An 11218-nucleotide genomic window follows, 5' to 3' on the forward strand; every position below is an offset into this window, starting at 1 on the left:
ACAAATAAAATAAAATAGACAGGACAACTCTTTTTCTATTTATTTGTAACTCACATCATTCTGAAAAGCATCTGAAGCCTTAATTCCAAACAGAATTAGAAGCAAGCACAGTACTAGTTGAAACTTATGATCCATTTATAAAGTTTTAATTTTGGCCAGACTATTACAGAGAATTCTTAATGTATTCGTGATACATGATAATTTTCATATTTCCTTTTTCTGTAGCATTGGTTCTTAAAACATAAATGTCAAGTGTTTGCTAGAGAAATTAAATTTCTTTGGTTACAATTAGGCCTCTATTAACAAAAAGGGTGCAGCATGTTCCCATAACTCACACAGTTGTCAGTTATTTTACTATCACAACTTGTCACACTCTTCATAGAGGAGCATAGGGAATATTTGAGCAAATGAGAAGAAAAGTGATGATAAAAAGATGAAAATTACCATTTGTGCCAGAAAATATAAAATGACTCTTATAGGTAGGGATTAACATTCTGCCAACACAGACCACACAGCCCAAATCCACCACAGCTTTAATAGCAAGCATGAGGAAATGAGGCAACAGAGAAGCAGTCAGGCCTAGATATGACTTATAGGTGTAGTTGACAGCCACCCTGAAAAAACAGCACAGGTAAACAGCTTAACCCCTGACGAATCCATAGGGCTTCTTCCAAAGCGCTGCTAAAAGACACACTGATGATTTGGATGGCTTGAAATGACAGAAAAGGACCTTAGAGGTCTTGACCTAGCAAAAGGCCATGTGTGTATGGGAAATGTCAGAACACAAACCAAACTTCATTATGATGCCCTACATTCAAAGTCACACCTGAACTGGCCCCACATCCTCTCTAACCCCACCAATTACTACTCTCTTCTTGCTCATTTGGTTCCAGTTACAATGAACATCTTAGTTGCCTGAGCAAGCATATTTACTGGCTCAAGGCCACTGGCATTAGTATTCTTCTGCCTCTTCCAACACCTGATCCAGACAGCAAATTCCTTCACTTCATTCAGGTTTTTCTAACATTCTAATCTACCCTTGTCGTTGAGGCTTTGATTATTCCGTCTAAAACGACAGTGTTCCCCATTCTTCAGTTATTTTTCTTCAAGTATTATTTTTCCTCACAGTATTTATCTCTGCCTAAAATTAAGTAATTAAAATTTTTATTTGTATATTGCTTGTCTTCTGCGTTCATATATAAGATCCATAAATCAGGGTTTTGTATCCTAAGTGCCACCCACCCACAGCAATTACAAACCAAGAACGAACGAACACATTTAAATTCTCTGTATCTCTAGTTTTCCCATCTGTACAATAGAGATCCTAACAGTAAATCAACCTCATAGAGGAGTTGTGGGGATTAAGACAAGTTAAGAGGACATGTAAATCATTTACTAGTTCCTAGAACTCGAAAGGTGCCTCTCTGTCAACATTTACTGAGAGTGTAACTTCTGCAACTTGGAACTAGGGCCCCAATTTCCAGCCCATTGTCTTTGCCATTTAAATCACTCTACAGACGTGACAGAGACTGAAGATACATGGCCCAATGGAGGCCCCACCCCGAACTCAAACGTTCCCATCCACCAGGGTTGAAGAACATCCTTTAGACAAGTAGGATGGCTCCTCCCTTTTCTCAGCTCCTGAGCCAAGCCCATTAAGAGTCACAGATACTCTTGGATATAGGTGCCAACACCTAACTTCCCAGAGAGAAAAAAAAAAAAAAAGTGTAACTCATTGGTCATACAACCACAACTATTTATGGACAATCTATTAAAAGCCAGGCCCTAGAGCCACAGACAAACATGGATGGTCCTCTGTTCTCATGGAGCTAAATGTGACATAACTTTCAAAAAGACATTTATGCAGCTATATAAACTGGAAAAAAAAACGGAAGTTCTTTTCTGGGATTATTTAATCCCTTCAGTACCTTTTTACCAAGGCAAGAAATGAAAACCAACACTTTATTGCCTAAAGAAGGACGATGTCTCCATAATCTTGTAGAAAAAGTGACTTGTAACTGGAGACTCCTAATTCATCTAGTGCACCTAGAACTCATCTACAGTAAGAAATGGTTTCTATAACAGGTCTCCCATTTATGACTGAAAAAGAAACATGAGAAAACAACACTTAATCTTTACTGCATGTGACACACTATTTTTGCTATTTCCTTTTCTTAAAAATGTTCCTCACACCTCAGTAAATGGTGTTCTGTGATTTGACTTAAAAGGGAAGTGGGGGGTAAGACATGGTCACGGGTAAGTGAGAAGCACACAGCGTGCACCTGTTGAGTCTGCAATGGCACGATATTTCAGTGGTTTCCCTCGGTCCACATATAGGCTTCTCTATCCTGTGCAACAAACCTAGAAATATACTCAGGTTTGTACTCTAACAACTACACCATGCCTGGGGAAAAAAAAAACATGAAAAACTCTTGCACACCCGCACTCTTAACATGCCAGTGATGCCCGATACAACAGGAATATTCATGCTGGGCAAAGAAGGTAGTGGGGATAAGACACTGAGTCTGGGTTTACCAGTTTAGGTTAAAGTCAGGCATCACCACTTTCCTAACTATTTGGCCTTGAGCAGGTGGGTTAACAACTTTCTGACTAGATTTCCTCACACAAAGACAGGATAATAAATGAACCTGCCTTACTACTATATGATTCCTTGATACATAGTAAGTATTCTTATCAGAGTTTACTCACAGAAGGAAACTTCTCCACTTAAGCTTTCTTTAGATGTCATTAAAATTTTCTTCAGTTATTAACATATAATTTGAGTATAATATGCCAGGAAATAAATCTGATCTACTGAAGCTCACCTGATAATAAGCAATGCGTTAACAAGTAGATCTTTTATAGTCTGTTGTCTTCCATACCAAATATTTCTTGGTACACAACGGAAGGCCTACTTGCAAACCCACAGACCTACCTACTCCTGCAACCCTCAAATGGAGACAACATAAGACACTTCCAATGTTACTACTACCCTTTATGCCTTTTAAAGACAAGGGGACTACTTGCTTTGAGCCGAAAATTTCAAAATAAATACATCTCTGTTCAAGCAGAAAATAATCTTTTCTGCCAAAATCTGTTAATCTTTGCCCTTGAAAAATGCATTCAAGTGGCTTGTACATTCTCTTTATGTAACAACTGCCTCACTCATAAGTCCTTCCCAAAGCATACTTCATACCTTATGGAATTTTTTTAAATAGATGTGAATGGTTCTCCAAAGCTAACTGGTATAATTTCCATACAAACACAAAAGTTATCACCACGTGCAACTGTCTTGTCATATTACAGGCTGCAGGCAGATCTTCTGGCATAGCACATGACATTTAGTATTAAAATGTCTAGAACGCTAACAATTCCCCTCTTTCAGGGTGAGAAGTTCATTTACTTCTCTTTCTGATCTTAATCAGTATATTACTTTAAAATTCTCATATCTCTTTATTAAAATTGTTATTTTTCTTAATTAAAAAAAAGTTCAGGGTCGATTTTAGTGCCCTGCTGTGTATTGAAGAGAACTACTGAATACTGTTCCCTAGATTTAAAAACAGGAAAAAATAAATGATTCTAAAAATCAGATAAAATATAATACTAATCCACCTTAGAATATTTATACTATCTTTTTCTAATCAATATTAATAATAATATTTCCTGGTGGTCTCCAGGAAACCACCTATTTAATTCCATGGAGATTTATTTTCACCAAAAACAAGGAGAACAGAAAACTTCAGTCTTTCTACATTTGGGAATCAATAATTGTCTTTTGCTTAGCCACAGTCTCTGTTTCTTTTTTGTAAACTAGTTTAATTTTTTCTTTTAGCACACACTGATCAAAAATACTACCGTAATTATACATTCTCAAGTTCACTCTTTTCTATATTTTTTACTCTTTATAAAAGACAGTGAAGAAAACCCTAATTGTATATGAGAAGCAGACTTACTTGTAAAACTTTAAAAAAAAATTCTGGTTTTAACACTGGTAAAAAAAAAAAAATCTAATCTAACCAAAAGGAAGTCACCACAACATTCTATAATATAAACAGACAGTATCCACATAGTTTATTTCTCACAGTTCTCCTGACAAATGAACATTGTTCAAGAACATACTGTATACACAGTTAAGAAGAAACATACAAAATGCTTTAAATGATGCACAACAAAATCCATCAGTATAAAAGAATGCGTGTGAACTCTTGCTCACTGCGCAGACTAAATTTAATCACTTGTTTAAATAGTAATAAAAATACAATCTTTTATGGATCTTGTGTAGACTACAAAAGAGGGAAATTATTACCATATATATGATTTTTATATTAGGCAGTTTTCTTTGATGAGTTGCACTCACAACTCCAAATACAGAGGCAGAAGGCTGTGTATTTTAAAGGAATTAATGTGTGAATTAGAGACTTTACACAGTTACTACCACTGGCACTTTTTCACCATAGTTTGTACACATCACATGATCATCTTATATAACATAACATTTAAAAAATATATCTGAGTGACAACTTTATAACATTCACACACCATGAGCTGGTTAAGGAAGCAATGACACAGCTGCCTCCTGTAGTGCTTTACTGTTGGTAATAAAGACAGTTCATTGCGGTTAAAAGAAGTTAAGATATCAATATGGTTAAGCAGCTCCAATTTACTAAAGGTCATCAATGACCACCACTGGGACAGTGAGTTCTTTTAGAGTATATATTCTAGAAGCAAACACCATCATTGGTTAAAACTTTGTCTAAAGAAGTCAGTTTCTGCACTGAAAACTATTTCCACAAAACTGAAAGCTACTAAACTGTTTTTAATATAAATACTTTGTCTTCTTATCATATTTATGACCAAGATCTTTGAAACCTTTGGAATTTACTCTTAATGTGTGCTCTCGTTTCCAACTCACCCATTTACGATCACCACCTACGAGGCTTTCAGGTGGTGGTGCAAAATTCACTAGGGAAACCTTTTGCTTACCAGGAATGTTCAGCTGCTGAACAATGATCTAGAGCCACAACGGTGCCAAGCTATACTTGACGAGAACACTCAGGAAGCTCTCATGCTGTGAGTGTCATTTCAGGGAAAGCAGAGAATCTTTCCAAACTGTGCACATAATTAACAATGATACCATTGCTGTGTATTGAAGAGGACTAGTAAATGATGCTCTCTTCCATGTCATCTGTTTGCTGGAAAGTAGTTTGGGTCAAGGTAATTATAACTGGTGCCCTGGGAGACACAGTAGTCTCTGTCTAAAAATGTCTCTGACCTATAAATAGGTTCTAATTGGTGATCTTCCTTGTGAATATCTGTTTCATGTAGGCTGCAAGAAAAAAAAAAATCATCACTATATAGCACTAGATACATTTTGGCCTACACATTACAAAACCTTCTCACAAGTTCTACTTATTTTAATGTTATCAAAATCTCTAATCAAAACTACTTGAGATGTGTGTGATTAGAGAAAACAATTTCTTAGAGCAAAACTGAGTGCATTATGTGCAGCTACTTTCTAAGAAAGTTCGGAAATCAAACTCACTGGCCATAAACTTCTTGACTTTTCAAACTTTAAGGCTAAAAGTGGAACAGAAATTAAGAAAGAAAGAAAAAAACCCACCAACTTACCAGTCTGAACAAGAATCACAGAAATCCAAAGACATTTCTGGAGGACAGTCCTGGCAGTGCCACCGAACACCCTGGATAGGTTCTATGCCACAGTTATCACACTACAGCAGATTCAGAGAGAAAAAGTATTAAGCTAATGATATGTATGCAGGTGTCTCTTCTTTCCTAATGCACACTTGGATAAAACAACAATAATATCTATCCAACTAGGTAAAGGCCCATCAACTCAAAATCAAGACAAACATAGACCAAAGGAGCATATAAAAATAATCTTCAATATGCTATAATTTATTGTATGAAGGTTTTAAGTAAGTCATTTCAAATGTGGGCATTTAGTTATTAGTCGCCACTTACTTGAAACCAGCATATGGTTGTGAACACTGGCTTTATAATCATAGTTAAAACTACCTACATATGTAAGAGGACTGTTTTAATAAGTTATCATTATTAACATAAACCCAGGCAACCACAAAATCCTCTCTGATCATTCATCTTATGGAGTCAACTCTCCAAAGTCTAAAGGCATAATAACCAATGCCCATCATGACAAAAACACAGACCCAGCTATTTTTTGATATGCTGTGACAGCCCTTTTGGAAATCCAAGTATATCTCATTTATAATTCTTTAATCATCAGATCAACTGGAGTAGCTGGTAGTCTAGCTAAGAAGCTAAGGCTGCGTCCTACAAGAGAATGATGAGAAAAGGAACAGCTTTCCTCTTGAAAGACTGGAGTTGCCAGTTAGAAACATTAACAGAAAAGGGATCACTGAAAGATTAAAAGGGAGAAAAGTATGTAACACAGCTTGGCTAACTGCTACTCCAAAGTCCCCGAGGCACAGTTGTTTTTTGTTTTGTTTTGTTTTCCCATTTAGTTGATCAGTAGCATGTATGAATACTTCTACATGTATTACCAAAAGAAACATCAAATTATGGTATTATTATTACTTCCTTCAATTTGAATAAGTATATTCACTTCTAGTACCTAAAGTTTTCTTCAACCTGTCAACTTCAATTGGGCCTGAACTCTGGGCCTGGGCGCTGTCCTTCAGCTCTTCAGCTCAAGGCTAGCGCTCTACCACTTGAGCCACAGCGCCACTTCCGGCTTTTTTCTTTTTGCTTATGTGGTATGGAGAAATTGAACCCAGGGCCTCATGCATGCAAGGCAAGCGCTCTACCACTGAGCCACCTTCCCAGCCCCTCAACTTTTATTTCTACAGGGACCAATCCAGGTTAGGATTGGTCTCATCTTTTGTCTAAATTACCAAAAGAATTTCTTCATCATCTCCTCATCTCTAGCCTTACTTCCTTTAATACAGTTTTCATACTATAGCCATAATGACCACCACCTCCTGCTATATACATATATAAGGACTTACATGCACACATACATATACATACATTTACATAGGTAATATACAGAAATACATTACTGCTTTACAAAACTTAATTATCAGGGACTAATTTCTGCAGCCCTAAATGGACTGTCTTTCTAAAGGTTATTGATGTAAGAATTAAATCATGAAAATATTTCTGAAATGCAAATTTCATGTTTCTCTCTGCTTTAAAAATCTTTAAATGGTTCCCCAAACTCTTAGAACCATTTAAACTTCTTGGCAAAATTTCTGAACTTTTCTCACTGTCTTTAAGCTTTCTCCAATGTGCGTGTACTCTTGGTTGTCCTTAATTATTTTAACTTCTCTAAATTCCTTATGAGAATGAAAAGAGCATGAAGGCAAGAATTAATCTATCTTCTTTACTCTTGACTCCCTAGCAATGAGTAAAGGGCCCAGAACATGTGGAATGAGGGCATACTGTCCTATTAGCCTTTGAAAAGGGCTGAGATAATTTAATCTGAAATGGAAGGACAATTCTGAGTAGCACTAATTATAAGAGAAACAACTGGGCAAAAACTTACCATCTTGCTGGGTGTCAGTGGCTCATGATTGTAATCCTAGCTACTCAGAAGGCTCAGATCTGAGGACAGTGGTACTGTCCCTTAGCTTTTTCATTTAAAGCTAGTGCTCTACCACTACCAAACCACAGTTCTGTGGTTTGAAGCCGGCCCGGGTGGAAAAATCCATGAGACTCTTATCTCCAATTAACCATACAAAAAAAAAAAAAAGGCAGAAGTAGAGTTGTGGATCAAGTGGTAGAGTGTCAGCCTTAAATGAAAAAGCTGAGAGACAGTACCCACGCCCTGACCTCAAGTCCCATTGCTGGCATTAAAAAAGGGATTTCTCAGCTCACATTTTACATCACATTATAGACACACACATGTATGCTGAGCCACAAACACTACTTATATAAATGAACAGGACAAGAGACAAACTTACTAATCTTTCCCTGCATGTTTAAAAAATGTTGTTTTGGACTCCAGAAACCATTTACAACTGTCTCAATACCCTTCCAAAGATGAGCTAGTAACATGAAGCAGCCTACCTTGAAGCCTACATGCTGCACAAACCCACTTTCAGCTTTCATTTGCTGAAGCTTCTGCTTCTTCAACTTTTTAAACTGTAATAGTTCTTTATATTCAGGTAAATTCCTACACATGATAGGTATACTTTCTTCATCCTATTGAAAACAAAAAGGTTAAAATAAGTTTAAGAAATATTGATGTGTTTTCTATTGATAATGTGTTTTTCAATTTGAAGATACCTTATCTTAAAAACAACAGCAACAGAAATAAAAAACCCCTGTAATCCTAGCCACTCAGGATGCTAAGATCTGAGAATTGTGGTTCAAAACCGGCCCAGTGTGGAGAGTCCATGAGACTCTTACCTTCAATAAACCACTCAGAAAAAGCTGGACGTGGTACTGTGGCTAAAATGATAGAGCACTAGCCTTGAGCCAAACAAGCCCAGAGGTAGTGCCCAGGCTCAGAGTTCAAGCCCCAGGACTGAAAAAGAAAAAAAGGAAAGAAAAAGAGGTATGTTTGGGGTTGTTTTTTTTTGGTGCCAGTCCTGGGTCTTGAACTCAAGCTTCTCTGGCTCAAGGCTAACATTCTACCATTTGAGCCATAGCTCCGCTCCACTTCTATTTTTTGGTTTGTTTGTTGTTTTTGTTTTGATTTTTAGACAACAGTCTCACTGACTTTTCTGCTTAGGATTAGCTTCTCAGATCTTAGTCTCCTGAGTAGCTAAAATTACATGCATGAGCCACTGGTCCCTGCCAAGATACCTTGTTTTTTAAGAACAGAAAATTAGTGCTGCTATTGGTAATATTCTTACAATACTTAAGGAGAACTTGTTAATGCAATAATAATTGTGAATTGTTCTAGACTGCTTACAATGTCAGTACAAGGGGAACACCTCTGTCATACACTAACACAAACCCAAACTCATCTATACACATTCATGCCTACTTCAAAGATTCTTTATAATCTACTTTTCACACTTGGCAAGATATTCCTCTTTTCCAACCTAAGATTTTTACTCTTATTCTTATAACCATGACATTTCCTTAACAAGCAAATCATCTTTGCTCTTGTTTTTTGTTCTTTACTTCCAGTGATCAAGAGGATGGATGAACTGACTTTCAATGACTATTACATATTGTCAAAACTATACACATTAAATTGAAGAGTCCCATAAAAACAGATCTATAATGTACAAAATCCATTTACAATTCCAAAATTTTAAATAAATGTTTATGAGCCACCAGTGTCTGGTCATATATTTTTTATTTGCTTACATTAGTTATACAAGAGACCAGATTTCACTGTCCTATTTCTACATGTTTACAATATATTCTAATCTCACCATTTCTCTCACCCTCCCTCTCTCTCTCTTCAGTCTTTCCCAAAACAATTTAAACAAGTTTCATTATCCTATTTTTATAGTTACAAACATCTACTTCAAGTATATTTATTCTCTTTTATTATCCTTGTTAGCCTAACTTCCTCCGGACTACTACTCACCCAAAGACAGTCTATTGCTCTTTCCTTGCCCATTCACCTCTCTACTTATCAACATGTTTCATTCAAGTTCCTTATGCTGTTTTCATATATACTTGCAATTAGATACACAACATTAAATACATCCTCACCCCCAAAAGTGACTATCACTTTTATACTCAAAAGTATAACATTAGTCTACTCAAAATTATTGAGAACACTTATCCTTACACTGCTCAACCTCAAAATCCTCACAATTGTTCCATCCCAATCCCCTAGGTCTCGCCTTGGATTCTATTAGATTCCTTAGATTCTACCAGAACAATATTCATCTTTATTCTATCTCAGTCGCCCACTCCTGAACCCTTGTGCTTGACTTTAACTAGAAACGGTTGCTTCCAAAATACTACACTAGGGGCTGGGAAGATGGCTCAGTGGTAGAGCGCATGCCTTGCATGCCAGAGGCCCTGGGTTCGATTCCTCAGCACCACGTAAGCAAAAAGAAAAAAACCAGAAGTGGTGCTGTGACTCAAGTGGTAGAGTACTAGCCTTGAGTTGAAGAGCTGAGGAACAGCACCCAGGCCCAGAGTTCAGGCCCCATGACCAGACCCCCCCCCAAAAAAATACTACACTAAATTTCCCATTTACAATGTTACTTTCCTTTTCTCCCCAAAGTTTCAGCCCAAAAGACTTTATTTTTCTTTTGGTAATACTGGAGGTATACAGAGCATCATGATTGCTAAACTACTGCAATATTGCTGAGCCATACCTCCAGCCCTATATTCCAATAATTTTTAGAATAGGACCTAACTTCTAATCCTGGCACATGCCTGAGTTGCAGTCCTCCTACTGCAGTCTTCCTGCAGCTGGTGGGATTATAGGCATGTGCCATCGCATCCAACTTGCCTGTGGAAATGTAATCTCAAGGACTTTTGCTCAAGTTGACCTGGTACCATGATTCTCCCAATCTTAGACTCCTAGGTAGCCATTATAGCCAACTTAGATGAGCTACAACTGAGCAAAGATAAGCTAAACACAGTGACAGTAACATCAATTTGGAAAACAATTGTGTATCATTCTACCCAGCCAATCTAAAATCTACTTCAAAATTTAAAAATCCTAGGCTTTCTAAACACGATCCTGCTTGCTGCTTGCAAATATTTATGCACAGTCACCTAGATAAGAGTCACAGATTTTCCTGCTCAGGCTGTTATACTAAGATCCTCAGATCTCAGTCTCCTGAGCAACGAGAATTATAGGTGTGAGCCACCAGCACCAGCTCTAAATACATCAAATCTCTTAATGCATTTTCATGTTCCATCAATTCTCAATCCTAGATTGGGAAACTGCTAACTTACCCTCTCATTCCTTTTGTCAGGTTAGCTATTATCAACTACTGTATTAGTTACCACAAGGAAACAGATGCTTACAGAACACACGCTTAAAAATAGTTTTAATTATTTCTAAACCCAGTACCTTAATCACTCCTATATAGATTTCCTAGTTAAAATATTTTAAATTAAGCCGGGCGCTGGTGGCTCACGCCTGTAATCCTAGCTACTCAGGAGGCTGAGATCTGAGGATCACGGTTCAAAGCCAGCCCGGGCAGGAGAGACTGTGAGACTCCTAACTCCAATAAACCACCAGAAAACCGGAAGTGGCGCTGTAGCTCAAGTGGTAGAGTGCTCCCCT

At 37.2% G+C, this 11218-nt stretch overlaps 1 protein-coding gene across 6 annotated transcripts in view; it reads right to left on the bottom strand.

The window, feature by feature from the left end:
• Nucleotides 1-17: 17 nt before the first annotated feature.
• Nucleotides 18-11218, bottom strand: part of Zzz3 (zinc finger, ZZ-type containing 3) — a 50689-nt gene continuing 39488 nt past the window's right edge. For all 6 annotated transcript variants that reach the window (XM_013018299.1, XM_013018297.1, XM_013018301.1 and 3 more), the window contains 3 exons: nucleotides 8071-8205; nucleotides 5629-5729; nucleotides 18-5326 (listed from right to left, as the gene is read on the bottom strand). In XM_013018299.1, the coding sequence (XP_012873753.1) occupies nucleotides 5182-5326; nucleotides 5629-5729; nucleotides 8071-8205 (381 nt within the window). In that variant the 3' untranslated portion in view covers nucleotides 18-5181. The remainder of the gene's footprint in view (nucleotides 5327-5628; nucleotides 5730-8070; nucleotides 8206-11218) is intronic.

Source organism: Dipodomys ordii, unplaced genomic scaffold (genome assembly GCF_000151885.1).
Source record: "Dipodomys ordii isolate 6190 unplaced genomic scaffold, Dord_2.0 Scaffold39, whole genome shotgun sequence".
NCBI lineage: Eukaryota > Metazoa > Chordata > Mammalia > Rodentia > Heteromyidae > Dipodomys > Dipodomys ordii.